This window comes from Taudactylus pleione, unplaced genomic scaffold, assembly GCF_031769625.1.
Source record: "Taudactylus pleione unplaced genomic scaffold, aTauple2 ptg000433l, whole genome shotgun sequence".
Taxonomy (NCBI): domain Eukaryota; kingdom Metazoa; phylum Chordata; class Amphibia; order Anura; family Myobatrachidae; genus Taudactylus; species Taudactylus pleione.
In genome coordinates, this window is record NW_028284835.1 from 2,300,110 (window position 1) to 2,326,142 (window position 26,033).

The 26,033-nt window shown below is 42.1% G+C and overlaps 1 protein-coding gene across 2 annotated transcripts in view; it reads right to left on the reverse strand.

Annotated features, from left to right (window-relative positions):
- Positions 1-6,343: 6,343 nt before the first annotated feature.
- The window catches only part of SAMD4A (sterile alpha motif domain containing 4A), a 148,254-nt gene continuing 128,564 nt past the window's right edge, over positions 6,344-26,033 (reverse strand). For both annotated transcript variants that reach the window (XM_088447517.1, XM_088447516.1), the window contains 3 exons: positions 21,748-21,874; positions 21,117-21,200; positions 6,344-13,593 (listed from right to left, as the gene is read on the reverse strand). In XM_088447517.1, coding sequence (XP_088303643.1) covers positions 13,565-13,593; positions 21,117-21,200; positions 21,748-21,874 — 240 coding nt within the window. In that variant the 3' untranslated portion in view covers positions 6,344-13,564. The remainder of the gene's footprint in view (positions 13,594-21,116; positions 21,201-21,747; positions 21,875-26,033) is intronic.

Consider the following 26,033-nt stretch of genomic DNA (forward strand, 5'->3'; position numbering starts at 1 on the left):
AAAGAACTTTAGACATAAAAAGAAAAATAGAAAATTATAAATGTGATACCTTTAAAATCTACTAAATACATTATGGTGCAAAACCCCCCCCCACTATTTTCCATCTCATTATTACTCTCTAAAATGGGTTGGGTACTGGATCCCAGCAGTCAGGATCCCGACAGAATTTGGTAAGTATCCTAAGCCCCACTCACCTTTTCCGCAGCCTAACCCATAGTCTAGTCTAGTCTAGTGTGTTAACCCTTTAGGGCAGTGGTTCTCAAACTCAGTCCTCAGGACCCCACACAGTTCACTTTTGCAGGTCACCCAGCAGGTGCACAGGTGTATTCATTACTCACTGACACATTTTAAAAGATCTACAGGTGCAGCTAATTATTTCACTAGTAAATATGTGAGGAGACCAGAAAAACATGCACTATTTGGGGTCCTGAGGACCAAGTTTGAGAACCTGTGCTTTAGGGGTTAGGCTCTGGGGGAGGGGGAGGGTTAGGCTGCGGAAAAGGTGAGTGGGGGTTAGGATACTTACCAAATTCTGTCAGGATTCTGACTGCTGGGATCCAGTACCCAACCCATTTTAGAGAGTAATAATGAGATGGAAAATAGTGGGGGGGTTTTTTGCACAATAATGTATTTAGTAGATTTTAAAGGTATCACATTTATAATTTTCTATTTTTATGTCTAAAGTTCTTTGTTAGTGGTACTAGTTTTGAAGAAGGCATAGAGTTATATTGAGCACACAGGTATATAATAGTAAGTACAGTTACAATAGAATGTACATGGTTTTTCATTTTTTTTAAATTTCTCTTCATTTAGTTTATGTATCAAAAGTTTTATTGTTTGATGTTAATATGCACGGAGACTATTTATTAAATTTGTACAGCTATGTATGTTGGTATTTTTACAGAGGAATATTGGGATTGAAAAATTGGTTCATTTTTTTAAATGCCCCAGAAAGTATAATTAAAAAGGTATCACATTTACAAATCAGTATTTTTTTAGTCTAATCTCCCTAGTAGCGACACTAGAAGGTTATTATGGCTGCATTTGAAGCTATTCTACTCCTAATAAGTTCTTTGTAAAGTCTATTTGTTTATACATAGGGTTGTATTTACTAAAGTGCGAGTTATTAGAAGTGGAGATGTTGCCCATAGCAACCAATCAGATTCTAATTAACGTTTATCTAACACCTTCTAGAAGGTAATAGCTAGAATCTGTTTGGTTGCTATGGGCAACATCTCTACTTATAAAAACCTGCACTTTAGTAAATATAACTCAAAGTGAATTAGTACAATGGATGATTTAAATCCTTTTAGGGCTCTAAGGGTGTCTGTCTTGGGTCTTATTAATGTAATGATTTGGTATTTGTGTTTATTTTTTTCTGTTTAATTTTACTATGTTTTTTTTTACTATATAAACATTCTCAAATTTCTCTAACAGCGGCCTATCGAGCTTTTAGAACTTCATCAAGTAGCACAATAAATGATCATATCTAGAGGTGAAATTGCATTTTGATTATTATTAAAGCTAGGAGAGCTGTACTCCTTTCAGGGTTCCTATAGGTTCTATACATATGGAAATAAAGTGGGTAGGTAACTTTCAAATTTACTTCAGGGAACTATTACTTCTTCTATGATTAAACATCTTTATAAGCCAGGTCATACTTCAACGATTATAGTAAAGAAGTAGAGGAAGTGTTCTGAAACTCTTATACAGATATTTATGTACAGCCTGCTATAGACAGGCTAAATCACCTTTTTGAGCACATCTATGCTCGCTGAGGCTAGATCCGTATAAACTCCTTCAGCCGGGCGCACCAGTCAAATCGGAGGAAGTTCGTAAGGCTATTCAGGGACTGAAACCGCTGAAGGCCCCAAGTCCAGATGGCCTCACGGGGGAATATAACAAAATTATTCTGTAACAGATTTGTGATACCTTAACGGAAGTTTTTAATAATATTATTGCTAACTATACACTTCCAAGGTATTTTAATGATGCAATCATTAAACTTCTTCCAAAACCAGGTAAAGATCTAAAATTATCAGGATCATATTGACCTATATCACTTTAAATGTGAATTACAAAAATTCTGGCTAAATTATTAGCAGATAGTTAAGGTTGTTCCTCCCAGATGTCATCGATGCAGACCAGACAGGATTTAATTGTGGTCGGCATTCTGTAAGCAATATTCGTAAGGTATTAACAGCATTACATTGGATCTCATCTGCTGGTGTAGTAGAACCTCAGTTTTTGTTATCATTGGGTGCTGAGAAGGCTCTCACCTTATATCATGGGATCACCTGTTTGAAACTATTCATCTCCAGCCTCTCAAATTGCATTAATGCATATATCAATTCCAATTGGTATGTTCAAAAACTAAATATTTAGGGAGATGATATAACAGTCAAGATTCAAGTTTTAAATGAAACAAATCTCTCTATGCTTCTACGGAACATATTCTCTAGTCTGGATAATTGGAGATGACCAGTTTCTTCATTGGGATGGGGGGTCGATTATTAAAAGTATTTTCTTCCCTAAAATATCTTATATTTTACAAATACTACCAATAAACTTGTCAATCTGATATAGCAGCTTGCAATAAGATTATTTAAAAATGTATGTGGATTGATAATTCTCTTTTTCGTCCGGGCTGCAATTCACCTGCATTAACGTACTGCAAGACCAATGGTATTAAATTGTTAAATGATATTGTGCAGGACTCGTCCTTCCCCACATTTTCAGATATTCAGACCAACTTTTCAATTCCTCATAAAGGGCTCTATTTATTAACATTATTTTTACTAAAATAAAGTGAAAAAGTGTGTTTTCACACCCTTTTCACATTATTTTAGTATCACCTATCGTTATTACAGGGCAATTGCAGTAGAATTTTACGGCAATTGGAGTAGAATTCGTAAAATTCTACTCCAACCCCTAAGTATCACTTATTTTTAGTAATCAGATCGCTTTTCCCATGATTGTAATGGGAAATGTGATCCGACCAAAGTTACTAAAAATACATTGTAAAAAAAATACCGGGGAAAGACCTGTGATAATAATGCCACCTGGGAGGTGGCGTTATCCAGGGTCTCCCCCGGTTACCGGCCTCCTACTCTGCTCTAAAAGGCAGAGCAGAGCCCGGAGCCGGCCCCAGTGATCTGCTGTGTGGTCTAAACAGACCGCAAGCTGATCACTGCAAAAAAAGGAAAAAAAAAAAATTCACTTACCTGTCTCAAGGGACCGGTGATCGGGGCTCCGGTGAGGACTCCCCTCCGGTCAGCTGGTCTCCCATGGTGCACTGCGGCCTGGTCATCAGGTGATCGGGTCCCAGTGCAGTATGGGATATCAGCTTACCGGAGCACCGATGACTGCAGGTAAGTGCTATTAAGGGAGTGGGGTGTCGAGGGGGGGTCCGTGATCGTGGGGCTTAATGACGGGGGCGGGTTTTAGCGCCGGGGGGGGCAGCAGTGGCGGCCAGTCGGCGCATGCGCGGGCACTTTGTCACAGTATTTTTTGCGAAAATACCGTGACTAGTGTGCGGAGGGGATTCGCAGGCACAGAGCTTTATCCCTGCAAGGGGTTTGTAGTAAATCTCTGTGATATTGCCTGAATTCGCAATGCGAATTCAGGCAATATCACACTACAATCTGCATTACAAATGGGGATTGTAGTAAATAGAGCCCAAAATCTTTTCCAGTACTTACAAATGCGACATTTCTATTCGACAATAGTATCGCATCGCAACTTAACCACAGGTCTCTCACTACATTGGAGGGTTTAGCCCTTCACGAGGCATCCCCTAAAGGACTTATTTCCACATTATACAACTTACTTTTGCCCTCACCACCGGACGATAGAGATTCCCATGAGTGGGCCTGGGAGACTGACTTGGGGGAAACTTTAGACAACGACTGGATTGATATCTAGTCTAACCTGGCCAACGTGTTCACGTAAAAGAAAATGCATACAAATTATTTTTTCGATGGTATTATGTTCTTACCCGCCTTCATAAAATGCACTCTGAACTCTCCCCTTTATGTTGGCGATGTAACATGACCGATGGAAAGTTTCTGCATATCCGGTGGAGTTGTTCGAAATTAGTCGCCCTATGGAGGGAATTGGGTACCCTGACCAGCTTCATTTTAGGCATTCAGGTCCCTCTTAGCCCTAAATATTTTTTAACTCCCTACATGTATCCCTGTGGCCTCTCCTCATCAGAATAAACTATTTACTCACATGGTTCTGGCGGCCAGATGTGTCATTGCTTCAGCATGGAAGACATCTGAAGTTCCTATAATGGGTGTGATCATAGCTAAAATATGGCATATCCATTCCATGGAATCTATTACCAGCATACTGAAGGGCTCCTCCGTGAAGTTTGTCAAGGTGTGGGAGCCTTGGAACTCCTATTTCCAGGTTGCCCCGGCATTTAATTGACCAATATTTCCTGTAGTTATTTGATATAGAGCCCCTGTATGGAGACTGTTGAGTCGTTTTGCTCTGGTCCTGTCCAATCGGGTTTCCCCCACAACCCACCCTTCCCCACCTCTTTTTCTTTCTTCTCTGGTTTTCCCTTTTTCTTGCTCTCTTATGTCTCTCCTTTTTTTTCTTTCATATTTTCCTTTCTTTTTAATATAAGGAAAAATAGAGGTCTGTTTTTCTGTATATTTGATGCATTTTTACCATTGTTTATTGATTTTTTTTATGCCACAATGAAGGCAATTTATACATCTACTTATTTCTGCGAAGTGGTATGTTTATATTGTTAGACCTCTGTGTAGGTCATCATTGTAGTGTCTCTCATCTTTCTAATAAAATTTGTTACAAAAAAATAAAAAAAATGTATGTGGATGTGAAAGAAACCCTGATAATCGATGGTAAAACTAAGATTACAGCGTCAAAAGTGGGGGTTGGCGGGGAGCTGGCAGTTCCGGATATTTTGGTCGGTTCACCTTCGGTATGTTATTGACTGGCTTTTAGGTAGATCTATTTATACTAAATATAGATATTGAACGGCCAATGGTTTATCCATAGTCTCTTGGTGCATTACTTCATATGCCAAAACAGCTTATTCTGACTTGCGATCCAACGGCCAACATAACGGGCGTTCCCCACATACGGTGCGATCGGGTGGCTGACCACCCGATATGCCGGTAACCCCCACCTGCATAGCGCTGCATGGGGTCATACATCGCATCCTCAGATCAAGTGAACATGCAGTAAGATCTGGAGGTGCGATGTACGACCCCACGGGAGCTCGCACTGGCCGATATCCTGCCCACACACGGTACGATATAGCAGCGATATTGTACCAATCCGTCAGATCGGTAGCTATGTGTATGGGGGGCCTTTACTCTCCTTTCAAGATTTTGCTGCAAAATATGTCATAAGTAATAAACTATTTTATATGTACCTCAAACTTAAACACTATTTAAATCAATATCCCCTCCGCAATTTGGTGAAGATGTTCTTACATCTTTGCTTGTATCGGTATCTTCTTTCCCATATAAAACACAATTTCTATATTGTGCCCAAAAATTTTGGAACAAAGTGATATTTTTTATAAACAGAACATTTAATCTGAAATGCATGATGGATCCCGTTGCATTATTGTGACTTGGAGAATAAAGCTTAGATATAAACAGCTTCTACCTATAGTGACAATTATAGTATCAAATGGATAGGACACTCTTCACCGTGGTTGGAGCAGATTACCACGGCATTACTACATCTGATATGCCTAGGTAGACAAGTTTCTAGGCCTGATATTGAACGAGGTGTAATTCAATTGTATAAAAAAAATGGGGGCCATATATTGAAACATTGAACTTATCTACTCAGGAACAATAGTCAAAATGTTTTAAATCTACTATTTGGTATCTTTACTGACAGTTGTAAATTTATAGAAGTGAGAGCGTGCATGATTTTTGATAGTGAAGGGTCGTCTTCCCTATCCCTCCCACCTTTTTTCCCTCTTTTATTTTTCTTTACCTTATTTTCCTTTCTCATTCTTTTGAGTTCGATATAAGGAGTTTTGTGATGGAAAAAGTTATTTATTGTATTTAAATTCTCAAAATAGGTTTCTAGTGGGAATATTAGATATTATATTTTAGTATATTTTATTATTATACTTTTTCTGAAATAAAGTCATGTAAAGTATTTGTAAAATATTTAGAAATAATATATGACCACGGGTATATGATTTTTTTTGCCAATTTCCTTCTCTTTTTGTTTGTGTAACTTATTGACTATTTAAAATGGAATAAAGATATTAAAAAAAAAAAAGTCTTATCAGTTAAAAGACTAGTTGGAAGAAAAAACCCAAACACGCAACAGTGTTACAAAATTTTGTATTAATCATCTCCCTTCACTTCCAATAGAATGCCGATATGAAATATAGCAATGATCTGTAATAACATGGGAGGAAATGAGTAATAAATACATTGTAGCAAGTTGAAATAACATAGGTGTTTCACTTTTCACAACATCTGAAAACTGTACACTAGCAAACAGCATTTTCAAACATAAGGATTCTTTTTTTATTTTTCTTAGAACTTGTATGCTTAAATACATGTAACAAACATGCTAATTTCATAAAAGACAAAACATTTAAAAAATATGCATTGCATCGCAACATTGACTAGCCAAAAATATTTCTTTATGCACTAATATTCTAGAGTAAAAAAAAAAATAACCAGAGGAAAAAAAAAAAAAACAAGAAAATAATAAAAACAAAAAGTTTGCATGCATGTACAGAGATAAGCCTGGCTCTAGCATGCAAAAAAAATTATATATATATATTTATTTTTTTGGCTTTTTTTTTAATAAGGAGGCTTAGAATATACATAAATACACACAATTTATATTAATACGGGAGGAAGGATTTTGTTCAATACTATTAACAATCTTATTTTCTCTTTATTCCTCCCAGAGGAATATACGCATACATCATTAACCCACAGGCTGTCCAGAGAGGGCACTACGCGTTTCTGCGCAAGATCTTTCCGGCAACCAAAGGGTAAAGTAAACAAATACAAAAAACAAATTAAAAAAACTCACTTTGCAATCTCTAATGAATATAAAATTAACTTTAGTGTTACTACAGCTGTGTGCAAATGTATACTTTTTGCATGATTTATGCTTTGACAGGCACATTCAAAGAAGAAGCCTTAAGGGAGTTCACCGTAACTTGTAGTATCCTACCGGATAATGCTTTAGTTATCCACATTGGCTTAGAGATGGCGCTCTGAAATCCAGACTTGCAAACTGATGCCACCATAAACTCAATTAAGGCTGCTCTTGGTTAATGCCTTCCATAATGAGATTTATCAGACCCGTCAAAATGGACAATTGGAGGTTTTGCATCCAACATGGCATCCAATCAGATAAAAGCTTTCATTTTATAACATGTAATGATAGTTAAAATCTGAATGGTTGCTATGGGTAACATCTCAATTTGTCCTCTTTGCAATGTTTAATAGATCTTGCTCTGCCTACTACTTTGTTCACTTAGTCGTTTATTTTTGTTTTTACCCTGATCCAATTTCACGAGAATGCAGCCTACACATTCACTAGGCTGCCGTACCTCATGCATATTCATCATACCTCATGAATATTAGTTATGAAGTCATGCCCATAGTTCCTAGTAAATGAATAGACTGTCAAAGTTGAGGCCACAAAATGTCTTCCATCACTGGGTGTAAATGAAGGGTGGCTCTTGAACTACACTCCCTAACATTAGATCCACCCATTTTGAAGCTGCACATTCAGGTGAAAGACCATCAGTGCTAGGGGTTGCCAGGTGTTCCTTCTACAGTCTACAATGATTCCAGACAATGGATAATGATAGAGAACTGCAGCTTGATCATGTAAAGCAGGGATATTCAACATGCTGCTGTGCAACCACACATCCCAGCATGCTCTGCCACAATTTTAGCTTGCCCTAAAAGTAAGACTGTAGCAGTGCTGGGATGTGTAGTTCCACAGCAGCTGGCAGACCACATGTCGTATACCTCTGATATAAAGACTATGACAATGCACTGTGGCGGTTGACTAATACCACTTTTCCACCAAAGTCTGACCCTGTATTTGGAACCAGGGTCACCCACATACACTGCAGCTCACCCGGGTCCTTCCCACTGCTAGGATTCCCGGTGACTGGACCCAGGTGGAGGCGTTTCCACTAATAAAAATCCCTGGTTGTTGCGCGTTCATGTGGAATAACCCGGGATTTTCAGGTCGGTGTGAAAGAGTTGTGCAAGGAGGAATAGGGTTGGGGGTTCATGAGCAGGGTGACTATATGAAACTAACTAATATAATGCAGGCAATGTTGGTGTATTTTCTTTTAGTTTTTACTGTTTATTGTTTTGTTTTTTTTCTCTTTCCCTCAGATTGTCGTCCCCCCCCCCACCACACTTTTTGTTCATAATGTCATGGTGTAAGGAAAGAAAAAAAAAAAAATCTGCCTCATGTTTTGTACAAATTATTTTATTTATTTATTAAGTTATAAGGGAAATTTTACTATGTTTGCAAACTAGTTTTTTTTTTCTCCCAATAGGAGCAAATGGACGAATGTGATGTGTTTGTTCAATTGTTTGAATGCTTATATATGCAATAATATGGTAGGTGTTGATGCTCAATTAAACTCGAGATATAAATTTATTTTTTTCCTTCTGATTTATTTATTTTTTCCTTTTTAGGTCCAGATATGACAGGAGCGCAGCTAGCTATGTAGAGAGGGTGATTAGCTATTTAGTTATGGCAGGAGCACGGCTAGCTATTTAGAGAGGGTGGGAGTAGAGCTGGCTATTTACATATCTCAAGAACATGGCTAGCTATTTAGAGCGGGCAACTAGCTTTTTAATAGATGGCTGGCTTTTTAAGAGAGGGTAGCATGTTACTTAGATAATTAGGAAGAAGAGGGTATTGACGGCCAAGAGGCAGACAGGGCAAGTAAGGGCAAGAAGGTTATTTACAGAGGGAGAAGGAATATTTAGGGGAGGTCTAGCAAGGACCTCCAATGACTGCCAGTTGTGTTTAGACAAGCTATTTATAAAGGGTCTTTTATCTAAAAACAGGACACTGAAAAAGAACAGTTTTTGCATTAATTTCTCTCTGCAAAAAATACAAAAGATGATAGTGTCCCTTTAGTAAAACATTTAAATACTCCCAATACCCTCTACATAGGGGGCAACTTTTAAACAATTGATTATATTTGCAGAGTTTATTTTATATCCCTGGCAAGGCGCACCTGGTAACTCCCAGCAGGAGGGTAATTTGCTTCATTTTTTCACTGTCCTGTCAGCTCCAAAACTTATGACAACACCAAATGAAAATCACCCATGTTATTGGAATACCGGACCATATATATATATATCTCATATAAGAGGGCACTGAAACCACTTTAAATCCTTGGCATCCTGGTTTGGCTGAAAATATATTGTTCAACAACATATACAGAAACCAGTCAGAGTATACAAAAAAAAAAATCCCTTACAACTGCGCAGTGGGAGGAGCTGCTGTTAAGCTAAAAATACCACCATTACTTTAAAAGGCCACAAGGGGGCAGCGATTTTCATTCCTGCAGATAATACAATCCCAAGCCGCTGACGGGTATAATACTATAACAACACTGTATGTGTATACCACATAGCACTTGTGTAGACATCAACGCATTGAAAACGGTGTGTTTGCCCAAAGATTCTTTACAAATTAACACACACGAGTTTAAACGCCAAGCAGAAGACAACATAAGCAGCAACATCTTATTTTTGGTACATCTGAGAACACTGATTTTTTTTTTTTACATTTATTTAAAATTTTATATCTGTATATATAATTTTTTTATTTTTTTTTAGAAATCACTATGGATAAAAAGCACCAGAGATAAGGCAAAAAACTTTTCCTGCAAAGTATCTAAAAGACAGCTAGCAGAGATGAATGAAACACAACTGTTTCCCCCCCCCCACACACACTTTTTCAAACCTCAGAGTAAAAAACAAAAAACAAAAAAAACCCAACAAATTTTTAGAGGATTCTTAAATAGAACTCACTCAGAGTTTTAGAATATTTAATAAATGAAGAAAAAAAAAATTAGAGTGGGAGCAAAACAGACGAGAAGGCACTGCCACTTGAAAGAATTATACAGCTTCTAAAACATTTCCATTTTTTTTTCCTTTATAAATAATTCACCTTTCTTCTGTGTCTTTGTAAACCTGCAATCAATACAGGACGTATAGGAAGTAAATGATTCCGCCATTTTGCCACAAGCAAAATGAATATATCAGAAATTAGATGTTCACAATATTATATATATATATATATATATATATATATATATATATATATATATATATAGTTAACACTGACCAGAGAAAAAACACAAATCTATCTACAAAATGACCTATAATAGGCTTTATATCAAACACAAAAGTATATGGTAGTTAATATGAAGATAATTTATGGTTACCAGCCATAGCTAACTGTCAAACAAAAGAAAATATAGATATGATCAGATTACCTCTGCTATTATAAGCAGGGCGACAATAAATAATTCTAATGGGTAAATATATTCCTATTATGGAACAGCTGTGGAGGTTCAAAACCTTTTCCAATAATCCTTCACTGCAAGGCATGTAAACCATATTTAAGCGCAGACTTGGATACTTATCCTGTACCTGCTGCAAGCACATAGTAGACGGGACAAAATATTTGGCCTATCAATCCGCTACGGCAGTAGTTTTCAACTCCAGTCCTCATGTGCCCCCAACAAGTCATATTTTCAGGATTTTCTGTCTGTGGAAATAGGTGAGATATTACTTACCAAGCAAAATGGATTCTCCCATGTGCATGATTAAAGAACTCCTGAAAACATGATCTTTTGGGAGTACTTGAGAACTGGAGCTGAAAACCACTGCGCTAGGAACTAGTAGTGACATCACTGAGGCAAGTTGTGCCTCATGTCTCAAGGATGTCAATGGTTCCAAGTGAATCAATAGGCTGCATTCTCATTCATGAAAAGGATTCGATCGCAAATGGTAGATAACATGTACACTTTAATTTCACTAGCTACAAGGAAAAAAGAAAATGATATAGATATATATATATATTTATATATATATATATATATATATATATATATATATATGACAGACAATAAGGTGGCACTCTGAGTCTAGTGAAACCAATAAACCCTACATCAGGGTCATTTATTACATCAATGATTCGGGGAACGTATCCCCTTCCTCAGGACACTGATATATATATATAATAGCAGCACTCACCTCATCCCTCACAGATAAAGTGTATATCTATCTGGAGGTGGGGCGGCACCAGGGGAGGGGTGGTGGCCAGTGCGATTACCCCCACCTGTAACACTTCTCCTCTCTAACCACTACCGCTGGCTGCGTCTATACAGCACAGCAGCGGCACATCAGGCAGTGAGAGGAGACTATGGCTGTGCTGCTATACAGGCGCGGCAAGCGGTAGTGGGCAGAGCAGCAGGGTACAGAACACTCCTACTGACCTGGGCCCAGGTAAGTACTACCTGCTTCCCACCCAGAACTCCCCCTCCCCCCCGGCACCATTATAGCCGAGCACTGCACTCGGCACATCAGCTACACTGAGAAGCAGCAGCCAGGGTTTCACATGTAAGTAGTGATTGGTGGATAGCGAGGGGTTCAAAATAATGTTGCGTAGCAGGGATTGAGGCAAGTGCCGAAACTGCTAGGCATTTTAAAGGAAAGGTCTTAATAAAATGCATCAGCAACTAGTATTAAAGGGTACCTGGTTACATTTACCTATAGACAATTGTACCCACATGTTCTCAAAGTAGAACATTAGTTTGAGAATATGTATTTTAGTGCCATATTAAATTAGATACAAAGTGTACCAGTCAACCGCACATAAAGTAGCCAATATGTGGGCCAAGCTAAACCAGATTAATGCAACTTGTTAATTTACTATAAACCAGTTATATTACTAGGAACCAGTGACATCACTGAGAATGCAGCCTATCCAGTCACTAGGTGCCAGTGACATCACTGAGAATGCAGCCTATCCAGTCACTAGGAGCCAGTGACATCACTGAGAATGCAGCCTATCCAGTCACTAGGAACCAGTGACATCACTGAGAATGCAGCCTATCCAGTCACTAGGAGCCAGTGACATCACTGAGAATGCAGCCTTACCAGTCAATAGGAGCCAATGACATCACTGACAATGCAGCCTATTAAGTCACTAGGAACGAGTGACATCACTGAGAATGCAGCCTATCCAGTCACTAGGAGCCAATGACATCACTGAGAATGCAGCCTATCCAGTCACTAGGAGCCAATGACATGAATGAGAAGGCAGCCTATCCATTAAAACCACACACCAGTAGCACTTATTTATCATGCAACCTCTCCCGAAGAAAAAACAAATCCAATAATAACTTTCAAATTGTGCACTTCCTACAGAGCTATTAAATAGGAATGCCCAGAGGCGGAACAGTGTATTGCCGTGCCCAATAGCCAAGCTTGGGCAAAGGGGCCCCATCGCCTGCTCAGAAGAGGACTAAGCAGAATGGGAGCCCTTTTGCTGGAGGAGGGGGGTGCATCATGGAGCGTGTGGGCCCACGGCCGCAGTAACACCCCACGCACCCTATAGTTCCGCCCCTGGGAAAGTCCTGCAACATGACCTGTTCTTAATTTTCTATTTTCGTCTTCTACAGTCTGCAAAAATAAATCTGCCCGGGTTCTTTCTTCACTTGCTACTTACATTCTATGACGTTCCTCACACACCTTTCAGCACCGTAACTATTAACCCTTCAGCCGCGACTAACGCAGTGAGACGTCTGCTGTCTGAGCGGAACAGAACAGCGAGGTGGCTCTGGCGGCGGACCTCCTTTAAGAATCAGTGACCTCCCATTCCCAAAAGTACATCTTGCTGTTACACAATGCAAACCGGCTGCCATACAAAAAAAGAAAAACTAATTTAAGATACAGAATGCTTACCTGCAGTAATTATGTACCCTCAAAATATATATATATATATATATATATATATATATAAAAAAAATTTTTATGTAAACATGTGAGTTTTATTTTCGCCAAGGAGAAAAACAAACAAAAACTGAAATGACACAAAACACCCTAATGTAGTTCAACTAAGCAACGCAAAGCAATGTACTCCTTCTCTCTCTCCCCCGATTGTTTGGTCACATGTACTGTTCCCCATTATTGGGTCAGACATGTACTTGTCTGCTGGCAGCTAAATTATTTCCCAACGTTTCCCACTCAGAACATAGCGCTTTTCATTCAGGAAACCGATCACATCTAAAAAAAAAAAATAAAAGTTCACTTTCTCCGTCATTTTTACGTATCAAAATAATCTTTTTTTTTTTTTTTGCAAGCACAGCTTATAAATTTCTCCCCTTTCTACTTTCCTTTGTACAATAATAATGGAAAACAAAAAGGCAAAGTTGTGTTTGGCGCATCCGAGGAGAAAGTCAGCGATTTCCGACACTGGACCAGCAGTTCCGTGTGATACGTCCAGCGCTGCCACAAAGTAATGTTCCGATTCGCTTCTAGATCGTAGAGGTTTTGTCTACGCCATCTGTGGAAGAAAGATACAAAATAAAGCCTGAAAGTGACTTGGGGTTAACAAAACATAACCAAGGCAGACGACATTCATTTTTGCTCACATGCCAGAACTATATTTTATGTGTGTGTATATTATATATATTATATAAAGTACCAGTCAAAAGTTTGGACACACCTTCTCAGTCAATGGGTTTTGTTTATTTCAATTATTTTCAACATAGTAGATTAATACTGAAGACATCAAAACTGTGAAAGAACACATATGGAATTATGTTGTATAAAAAAAGTGTTAGAGGAATCTAAAATATAAAACATATTTGATTTGTTTAAGTAGCCCCCTTTTGCTTTGATGACAGCTTTGCACACTCTTGGCATTCTCTCAATCAGCTTCATGAGGTACAGTAGTCTCCTGGAATGGTTTTGAATTAACAGGTGTGCCTTGTCAGGAGTCAATCTGTGGAATTACTTGCCATCTTAATGTGTTTGAGACCATCAGTTGTGTTGTGCAGAGGTAGGGTTAGTACACAGTGGACACCACTATTTGACTACAGTTGTAATCCATATTATGGCACCAACCACCTAACTCAGTAAAGAGAAACGACAGTCCATCATTACTTTAAGACATGAAGGTCAGTCGATACGGAAAATTTCAAGAACTTTGAATGTATCCTCAAGTGCAGTTGCAAAAACCATCTAAAGCTATGATGAAACTGGCTCTCATGAGGACCGCCCGGGAAAGGAAGACCAAGAGTTACCTCTGCTGCAGAGGATAAGTTCATTAGAGTTACCAGCCTCAGAAACCGCTACTTAACAGCACCTCAGATTAGAAACCACATAAAGTCTTCACAGAGTTCAAGTAGCAGAGAAATCTCAACATCAACTGTTCAGAGAATCAGGCCTTCATTGATCATATTGCTGCGAAGAAGCCACTACTGAGGATGAACAACAAGAAGAAGAGAATTGTTTGGCACAAGAAGCACAAGGAATGGACATTAGACCAGTGGAAATCTGTACTTTGGTCTGATGAGTCCAAATTTTAGATTTTTGGTTTCAACCACCATGAATTTGTGAGACACAGAGAAGGTGAGCGGATGTTTTCTGCATGTGTGGTTCCCACTGTGAAGCATGGAGGAGGAGGTGTGTTGGTGTGGGGGTGCTTTGCTGGTGACACTGTTGGTGATTTATGCAAAAGTCAAAGCACACTTAACCTGCAGCGCCATGCCATCCCATCTGGTTTGCGCTTACTGGGACCATCATTTGTTTTCCAACAAGACAATGACCCCAAACACACCTCCTGGCTATGTAAGGGCTACTTGACCAAGAAGGAAAGTGATGGAGTGCTGCGTCAGATGACCCGGCCTCCACAATCACCCGACCTAAACCCAATTGAGCTGGTTTGGGATGAGTTTGACGGCAGAGTGAAGGAAAAGCAGCCAACAAGTGCTCAGCACCTCTGGGAACTCCTTCAAGACTGTTGGAAAACCATTCCAGGAGACTACCTCATGAAGCTGACTGAGAGAATGCCAAGAGTGTGCAAAGCTGTCATCCAAGCAAAAGGGAGCTACTTTGAGGAATCTAAAATATAAAACATATTTGATTTGTTTAAAACTTTTTTGTTTACAACATAATTCCATTTGTGTTCTTTCATAGTTTTGATGTCTTCAGTATTAACCTACTATGTTGAAAACAATTTAAATAAACAAAAACCATTGAGTGAGAAGGTGTCCAAACTTTTGACTGGTACTGTATATACACATACATACATACATACATACATACATACACACACGTGCAAAAAATTTTAGGCAGGTGTGGAAAACATGCTGCAAAGTAAGAATGCTTTCTAAAATAGGAGGTGTTAAGAGTTTATTTTTATCAATTAACAAAATGCAAGGTGAATAAACAGAGGAGAAATCTAAATCAAATTAATATTTGGTGTGACCACCCTTTGCCTTCAAAACAGCATCAATTCTTCTAGATACACTTGCACATAGTTTTTGAAGGAACTCGTTACGGATGGTTGTTCTAGACATCTTGGAGAACTAACCACAGACCATCTGTGGATGTAGGCTTGCTCACATCCTTCTGTCTCTTCATGTAATCCTAGACAGGCTCGATGATGTTGAAATCAGGGCTCTGTGTGGGCCATATCATCACTTCCAGGACTCCTTGTTCTTCTTTACGCTGAAGATGGTTCCTAATGACATTTGCTGTATGTTTGGGGTTGAAATCCTGCTGCTGAATAAATTTGGAGCCAATCAGACGCCTTCCTAATGGTATAGTATGATGGATAAGTACCAGCCTGTATTTAATGCAGCCACAAACTTGCAAGGAACCTCCACCATGCTTCACTGTTACCTGCAGACACTCATTATTGTACCACTCTCCAGCCCTTCGGTGAACAAACTGCCTTCTGTTACAGCCAAATATTTAAAATTTTGACTCAACAGTCCAGAGCACCAGCTGCCTTTTTTTCTGCACCCCAGTTCCTATGTTTATGTCCATAGTTGGGTCGCTTGGCCTTGTTTCCACGAAGACCACTACTGGCAAGACTTCTCCTAACAGCAGATGGGTGTACTTGGGTGCCACTGATTTCAGCCAGTTCTGAGGTGATGGTACTGCTGGACATCTTCCGATTTTGAAGGGAAGTAAGCATGATGTGTCTATCTAAGTTTCCTTGGCCGACCACTGCGTCTACAGTCCTCAAGGTTGCCAGTTTCTTTGTGCTTCTTCAAAGAGCTTGAGCAGCACGTCCTGAAACCTCAGTCTGCTTTGAAATCGTTGCCTGGGAGAGACGTTGCTGATGCAGTATAACTACCTTGTGTCGTGCTGCTGTGCTCAGTCTTGCCATGGTGTGACATGAAACTGTCTCCCACAACCTCACCTGTATAGCAGAGTTTGGCTGTTCCTCACCCAGTTTTAAGCCTCCTACACAGCTGTTTCTGTTAATGACTGTGCTTCAACCCTACATATGAAAATGAAGATCGTTATCACCTGTTTGGTATGATTGGTTACTCATACACCTGACTATAATCCTACAAAATCCGTGACGTTGTGCAAGTGTACCTAGAAGAATTGATGCTGTTTTGAAGGCAAAGAGTTGTCACACCAAATATGGATTTGATTTATATTTCTCCTGTTTATTCACTTTGCATTTTGTTAATTGATAAAAACAACATATTAACACTTCTATTTTTTAAAGCCTTCTTACTTTGCAGCATGTTTTCCACACCTGCCTAAAACTTTTGCACAGTACTTGTATATATACTGTATATATTTTTTTCTTGGGAAGGGGGGAGCGGATGTTAGGGCAGTGGTCATACGACATGGGTAAATATGGAGGAACTTCCTGCAGTGCAGAATGATGCACAGGTTACCACCATAGCAACCAAGCAAGGATAAAATGTGATTGGCTGCCACAAACTGCTTAATTTTGTGCAGCCAGTGACCTGTGCAACTGGCTTCATACGCCTCCATGTGTCCCTGACCCCCCCCCCCGCCTCCCATTGAATTATACGCTTAGCGTTATTTCATCAAATACACACACGAGACAGGTGTTCTCAATCCAGTCTTTAAACACTTTAAGCCAATGACATTCATATAAACGGATGCATAGAAACCTGCTGTTCAGTTTCATTTTCTAAACGACCATAAAACATGGAAAAACCGATGTGGCCGCTATGGTTCCGCGGTTCAACGTCCATGAGATCATTTTATGGGGGACTTTTTAATGTAGGATATGCGAGTTACAATATCAGAGCAGAAGTGATCCGGCAATCCTTAAAACATGGCCTGTAGGAAGTTTAGTAGATACTATCCCTTATCAAATCCCTCCCCAAGCTTACATTGCATGTGTCGGAGGACTGGACTTTATTGATCAGCTGTAGCATTGGAATAAATGTGAACAAGTGCATTAGGTGGTTGTGTTGGATCACAGTGCTGCGGGCATATCCCATTACGCCAGGTTTGTCGGCAGCACCAGAGCTTTGTACAGTATCGCCTGCGGCAGCGTCATAGCGCCCGTGGCTTCTGCGAGTCCAAGTCTTTGGCAGCTGGATGGATAACGGCAGTGGTCACCATAGCCGCTTTCCTGTATAAGGCTTCCATTTTGCACAAAGTTTTTTCAAAGAACACCCCCAAAAATGCACAATGTGCAATAAAACACACGTGTTCCCTGAATGGCCTCCTCCTGATTTGTGGTTTGTCGATGGCCGTGATTATAGAATTCACAGATTCCATTCAGGACGGTCTGCACTGACAAATCTGTGCAGTCTCCCCAGGTCCACAATAGTGTGAAAAGCTCCTGAGGTTTCCTGGACGAGGAATAGTCTGGAAAACATTTTTAACACAACTCCAGCTGGGCGCTAATATAAATAATGTTTACATTTATCCAATGTAGCAGCATACACCTACGGGTCTATGTAAGCCCACAAATGAACAAGACTACCAGAGGAAGTCACTGTAGCCATAAATGTAAATACGAATGGTGGTGCTGCGCTAATGTATCACAATAATACTTTGGAAGTACCGGACAAGGCAGAAATAAAAGTCAAGACGTCATTAATTTAATGCAATAAGTACAAATATCCTTTGTTAGCCGCTGTCTCAGTCCGGTTCAAACTGAGGAGCTCATTCAGAGTCTCTCGCTAGATGCGATCGCTCGCATCCGAAAAAGGGGCCGGACATGCAAAAACCACGATCGCAAGGCAAGGCTAAAGGACGCCCTTTATGTGTTAGAGAGCGGCGCCTAAGCGCTCACAAGCTCGTATAATACCGCCCCCTCTACTCTCGCAGCACACGTCATCTCCAGGAAGTGAATAAGACCATCGGTAATAGCGAGAGCCATCGGAAGTACTGCGAGTACTTCAGTCAAAAAAAGATGCCAGGTGACGTATACAATGACACAGCTTTGAATTTATGCACACCCATAAAACGCCGTTATGACGGCCAGACACGCCTGCGTACGCACTACCACTCCCCGTTAACAAGCACCTTCCCCTGTTACCACCCACAAATGGCGCTATCTGTCCCTCAAAGGAGCGATCTGCCTTTGTGCCACGCGTGCTCTATTCCTGATGGCAGTGAGCGGTTTACACACGCGCACTGCGACTAATACGCATGCGCAGTTTGCAGCAATTGGCCGCCTGCGAGCGATCGCCCCTTAGCGATGGGGTCTGAATCACGTCCTGAGTTCCGTCCCGCTGTAGTGAAACAGCTCCCGCTCAGTATATGAAGATCGCTGGCTGCAATCAAGTAAATGTCCCGCAAGGTGCAAGTAGCAGGTATTCGCATGCGTTTCGCTTCCATTTATTGAAGCTTTATCCAAGAGCATCTTTATCTTTGACAAAGCTTCCATAAAGGAAGTCCCTCAAAATAAAAAGACTACCTGACCTACTATAGTAGAGACAGGACTAGACGGCAAGGGATGGAGTCACACTACATGCCATCCCGGGGTGCCACTGTAATGGCTGCCATGGAGTATTGAAGCGGAATAATTGCTTGGTGATGCTGAGCTCGTATAAAGGAAGACTAAAAAAAAATGAGCCCTGTTACTGCTAGAGATGAAGGGGATGTAGTTAAAAAAAAAAAAGTTAATAAGCCGGCAGACGGGATCCCGGGTGCCGATATGCCAACGCCTGTAATCCCAACGCCGCCATCCCGAATGATACTAACATAGCGGCGTCACCAACCCTACCGCTGGAATGCCGAACCTCCGGGCGCCGGGTAAGTATCACTGTCCCTGGGGATAGGGGGGTTAGGTTTAGGCATTTCCGTTTCGGGGGGAGATTCGGATTAGGCATCCCCCCGGGGAGGGTTAGGCTATGAGGAGAGGGAGTTAGGGTTAGGCACCCCCGGGTGGAGGTTAGGGTTACGCAAGGAGGGTTAGGTTTAGGTTGCAGGAAGGGGGGTTAGGCACCACTAAGGGACAGTTAGGAAAAAAAAAAGGGGGAGTGTTGGGGCACTTACCACCCCTGTCGGGATCTTCATGCATTGGGATGGCGCTGTCGGGATTTGAACCGGCGGCTATTGAGCCAGGTGAAGTGTATATCAGAAATGTGCTGTTGAATAACAGCGGGCAGATCTGTGTACATTGCCCCAGCTGGTGGTGCCAGCCTGATCAGTGATAGTGGAGTGTGCCAATGGTGTTTGGGATAGTTTAGCTAATCCCTTACCTGAGAAATAGAAGTCACAGCTTTGACAGGCTGGCGTGGAGAAAGGGCCGGAGGCTGGTGTGGAGCAAGGGCCGGAGGCTGGCGTGGAGAAAGGGCCAGAGGCTGGCGTGGAGAAAGGGCCAGAGGCTGGCGTGGAGAAAGGGCCGGAGGCTGGCGTGGAGAAAGGGCCGGAGGCTGGCGTGGAGAAAGGGACGGAGGCTGGCGTGGAGAAAGGGACGGAGGCTGGCGTGGAGAAAGGGACGGAGGCTGGCGTGGAGAAAGGGACGGAGGCTGGCGTGGAGAAAGGGACGGAGGCTGGCGTGGAGAAAGGGACGGAGGCTGGTGTGGAGAAAGGGACGGAGGCTGGCGTGGAGAAAGGGCCGGAGGCTGGCGTGGAGCAAGGGCCGGAGGCTGGCGTGGAGCAAGGGCCGGAGGCTGGCGTGGAGCAAGGGCCGGAGGCTGGCGTGGAGCAAGGGCCGGAGGCTGGCGTGGAGAAAGGGCCGGAGGCTGGCGTGGAGAAAGGGCCGGAGGCTGGCGTGGAGCAAGGGCCGGAGGCTGGCGTGGAGCAAGGGCCGGAGGCTGGCGTGGAGCAAGGGCCGGAGGCTGGCGTGGAGCAAGGGCCGGAGGCTGGTGTGTAGCAAGGGCCGGAGGCTGGCGTGGAGCAAGGACCGAAGGCTGCCGTGGAGCAAGGACCGAAGGCTGCCGTGGAGCAAGGGCCGAAGGGTGGAGTGGAGCAAGGGCAGAGACAGCCTCGGAGAATTGCGCACGCTTTAACTTGGGCACTCTCTATTGTATCGGAAAAACACTTAAGGCATAATAATGAATTTGTGGTTGTCCCGGTATTGGTGAGCAGGAGATCCAGCCAAGCTCTTCCATGATGTACAGTGGTTTGCGTAAGACATTACGATGTGTCATTAAAACCAACCTGGAAATCCAATAGTTGCACGCTGAGTGTCAGTAAATGATGTAGGAGTAGACCTGCCGACACATGCCGTTTCATTCAGCCTGACCACTCAACAGCAATAAATCCACTGAGATTTCCTCCCGCAGCTCATGGCCGGCAGAATCGCACAAAGTACAGACACAATGTTTTGTTACTACACCCGTCCTCCTCCCCTCTAACCTCACATACCTCAGCCCAACCGCAAACTGACTTTGGCAGCTGCAGAGACACATTCTATCAGTGCGCTGCCCAAACCCAACCTTTCCTGCTGCAGCAGAGGGGCCGAATCTCCGTGCGCTGGGGGCGGCGATATCATTGGACGGATTTACAAAGCCAGCCGGAAAATAGACATTTTGTGCGTGTATCCCTCCTAGCAGACATTCCACTCCCAGGCTGTCTCCTCCCGAGTATTTTTAGCTGTGCTATATTTGAAACGCTTACCACCCAGAGCATGCTCCGTCATACTCCGACACAAAGATTCCAGCCGGTTATTGATATCTGGCTCTGTTGCTGGTACCTGAAAATCTGGAGAGAAAAAACAAAAAAATAAAACAAAAAACAAAGTCTGTAAATCAGAAACATATTTGATCTAGAATATAACCTACAAGTCTATCGTGGGACCGTAGTACGGATCTCTGAATATAACCTACAAGTCTATCCTGGGACTGTAGTACGGATCTCTGAATATAAAACAATAGTTGTGGATGATTCATTTATCAGGGTCAAACGGTACAACAGGAAAAGCTCTGCAAAGTATTCGGTTGCTGCATAATTCTCAGCGTGTTCATATTATTGTCCTTTCATTCAGTTACTACAGTGATTCAGTCATATGCTGGGCATTATATGGACTGCGAGTTACAAGGACTTTGTAAATGGACATGACATTTATTGATCGTTCTGATAGAATGCAGCAGATAAGGGTGCCGGACACAGCGCCGCGAGGGACGGTATGAACGAGTTAGGACTGCGCCGCCCCTATAAATTGTATTACTTCCCCTCTTGGGTTCAGGCTTTGCTGTTAGGCAAGCTACATGGTCAGCACACTCCAGCACAGAAGTGACGGAACACTTACCTGGCTGCTGGAACATGAGCATGGTCTGCGGGGAGGTGTGGACGGGCAGTGAGCGCGTCCTTTGTACGGAGCTGTGAGAACGGCTGGGCATGCTGTTACTTCCTCCGGGGTTTGCAAACCACATATTCTGAGGGGAAAACAGAAGGGAAAACAAAACTAGTCACTACTGACGTGGATTATTGCCCCTGCCAGTTTATGACATGCACATATAGATACATACCCATACATACTGCTGCTGCCTGGCTATTTTTCTCGCTTTCTTTTTCTCCTGTGCTCAGAGGCGTCACCAGGGCCCCCATTACTAACAAGTTTTATCACCAAAATGAGTGATAAATGTCACTGTGTATGATAAATGGTCCTCCAGCCAATCAGCTCCCAACTGTCACTGTGTATGATAAATGTTGCTCCAGCCAATCAGATCCCAACTGTCACTGTGTATGATAAATGGTGCTCCAGCCAATCAGCTCCCAACTGTCACTGTGTATCATAAATGGTGCTCCAGCCAATCAGATCCCAACTGTCACTGTGTATGATAAATGGTGCTCCAGCCAATCAGCTCCCAACTGTCACTGTGTATCATAAATGGTGCTCCAGCCAATCAGATCCCAACTGTCACTGTGTATGATAAATGGTGCTCCAGCCAATCAGCTCCCAACTGTCACTGTGTATGATAAATGGTGCTCCAGCCAATCAGATCCCAACTGTCATCTGTTAGAAAAATGACAGTTGGGAGCTGATTGGCTGGAGCACCGTTTATCATACGCAGTGACATGTATCACTCGTTTTGGTGATAAAACTCATTAGTAAATGGGGGCCCAGGTCTGGTGACACCCGATGCGCACGCTCTCTCTTCCCCCTCATCTGTCTATTTCTCCTATCAGCACTTGATTTTTATTACACTGGTTATCCTTTATGTTGCCTTTTTTCCTTTTAGCATTACTACGGTTCTTTTTGGCACGTCCTCACCTTTTCCCCTCTACAGAGTGCATATTTTTTCTTTCTGAATGTGGCCTGTGCAGCCTTTTACTTTTCTTCTATACGGTTATACACTTTTGGCTGCGAATAAGGTTATGATGTTGTTATTGGTTGATTTTTGGGAATGTCCCATGTGGTTATCGAGAGGTGGTGTTTGATGGGTAAGTATGAGAAATCACAGATGTGTGCTATGACCGGGGCCGGTTTAAGGTCTGTGTGTGCCCCGGGGCAATTAATTTGTGGTGGCTTCTAGCAATGAAATTTGTTAATAGGATATGCTGGCGATGTTATTGGAAAGTATAACGTGTACATACTCCCAGCAACACAAATGTAGTGCCCCAACTTCACATTATGCCATAGAGAAACCCCAGTGCCCCGCGCTTCATGATGGTGTGGGGGCTTCTTGACGACCATCCCGGCTTCCCTGTTGGTAATCAGGCACTGGTTATGTGCCAGAACTCTGTGGAAATGGCATCACGGACACTGGTGGGTAATGGGGCACATGCAGTAGACGATAAAAGTGAACGATATGAACGATAACGTTCAACGATATATCGTTCATATCGTCCAGTGTCTATGGACCAAACGACCAACGATGCGCGCTACCGTGGGTCTTTAACGATGTTTGCAGGCGTGCAAACATCCAGGCCAATCTGACGATATCGTAAGAAAGTGCCTTCAGGGATGTGGCAGGATGACGTCACTGAATGATATCGTTAACGATATCGTTCAGTGTGTACACCCAATATCTTTCACCATACAGTCTAGTTTGTATGAACCTTGAGTTCATCCAACTGTCAGTACATTCCAAAGTGATGACATATTTTATCACCGTGCAGCTATATTATATAATGATGGGCAACCAAGTACACTTCAAGGACTGCTAACTTTCAAAAAAAGGGCCCATTGCCTTTTAAAAAAAAAAAAAGTAGACCGTATTAAGGGGGCATTCAATTTTTTTCCCATACAGAACAAACCTTTTATAAACTTTAAATTACTCCCCCAAATTTGGTCTGTGTTTTGCGTTGCCATTACTATACAAACATTTCTTATAGCAGAATACATATCAGACTGAGTAACGGTAAGGAGAATAATTAATGATAAAAGAAGCCATGGCTTTACAGCTGACAGGCAACTGCAAGTAAATTCTGTAAATATGATGAAATGATAGTAATTGCTGTCAGTAGTCTAGGATAGCAGATGGGTTTTGTGGCATCAACGCAAACACGATTTAAAAGCTTGTCGACATGCACTAGGAGAATAGGGAAAGACACACAAAAGTAATGTGCACTATAGTTGGGTGTTGTGATGTAAATGTAAAGGTGTTTCATGCATGGTGCCATTTAATGCATAGCATGGGAGATAGTATGTGCTATGCTTTAAAACTTTATACTACATGTTTAAGTCCAGGGTTGCCATGTTGGTAGTGTCAATACTGGCTCGTTAATCCTATGTTAATGTGCTGTGTTTATTAAGGTGCAAAAAAAAAAAAGCTACAGGGTGCGGATAAGACCTAAAATGTCAGCGGAACCCCATTAATACACAGAGACTGCAATAATCTGCTAATCCATTGTGATCGCTATGCCGCCGCAGCACTACATAAGGCCGCCCACCTCAACTTCCACACATCCGTAATGTTTAGCAAGACTGAGAAACCATCAGTAACATGGAGTGCCATCACATCCTCACACACACTTACACAGGCTCTGACCTTACTCAGGAATTACTAACCTCATCACACGCAGTGATTACACAAGACTGAGAGACCATCAGTAACATGGAGTACCATCACAGCCTCACACACACTTACACAGGCTCTGACCTTACTCAGGAATTACTAACCTCATCACACACAGTGATTACACAAGACTGAGAGACCATCAGTAACATGGAGTTCCATCACAGCCTCACACACACTTACACAGGCTCTGACCTTACTCAGGAATTACTAACCTCATCACACACAGTGATTACACAAGACTGAGAGACCATCAGTAACATGGAGTACCATCACAGCCTCACATACACTTACACAGGCTCTGACCTTACTCAGGAATTACTAACCTCATCACACGCAGTGACTACACAAGACTGAGAAACCATCAGTAACATGGAGTACCATCACATCCTCACACACACTTACACAGGCTCTGACCTTACTCAGGAATTACTAACCTCATCACACGCAGTGATTACACAAGACTGAGACACCATCAGTAACATGGAGTACCATCACAGCCTCACATACACTTACACAGGCTCTGACCTTACTCAGGAATTACTAACCTCATCACACACAGTGATTACACAAGACTGAGAGACCATCAGTAACATGGAGTACCATCACAGCCTCACACACACTTACACAGGCTCTGACCTTACTCAGGAATTACTAACCTCATCACACGCAGTGATTACACAAGACTGAGATACCATCAGTAACATGGAGTACCATCACAGCCTCACATACACTTACACAGGCTCTGACCTTACTCAGGAATTACTAACCTCATCACACACAGTGATTACACAAGACTGAGAGACCATCAGTAACATGGAGTACTATCACAGCCTCACACACACTTACACAGGCTCTGACCTTACTCAGGAATTACTAACCTCATCACACACAGTGATTACACAAGACTGAGATACCATCAGTAACATGGAGTACCATCACATCCTCACACACACTTACACAGGCTCTGACCATACTCAGGAATTACTAACCTCATCACACACAGTAATTACACAAGACTGAGATACCATCAGTAACATGGAGTACCATCACATCCTCACACACACTTACACAGGCTCTGACCTTACTCAGGAATTACTAACTTCATCACACGCTGTGAGTACTCGAGCTGCGTATGGCATCGCGTGCCAAATTTATGCACACCCCTGCAACGGCGTTCAAACGCACTGGCATGTATGCGTTTCACCGACCACCCCCCCGTCACCACCCACAAACGCCACTTCCTGTCAATCACTCTGCGATGGGTCTGTGTAGTCACTGCGATTGCAGTCCTGATCGCAGTGGCTGGTTCAGGCACGCGCAATGCGATGCATACGCGGAACGCAACAATCGAATTATTGCGTGTGTAATCGCAGTTGCGATCCTAGCTGAATAAGGCTCATTGTCCATTTATCAGGCAGCCAGTGACAGCCCAAAAAAAAATGGATTTACTGTAACCCTTGCCGCTCTGTTCCCAAGCGCAATTTCTTACATGAACTCTGTTTCTCGTTGCTACTTAATCCCCACTCTGTCTATTAAAACTAAAAATTTCGGCACCAGTGGCGTTTTCCGG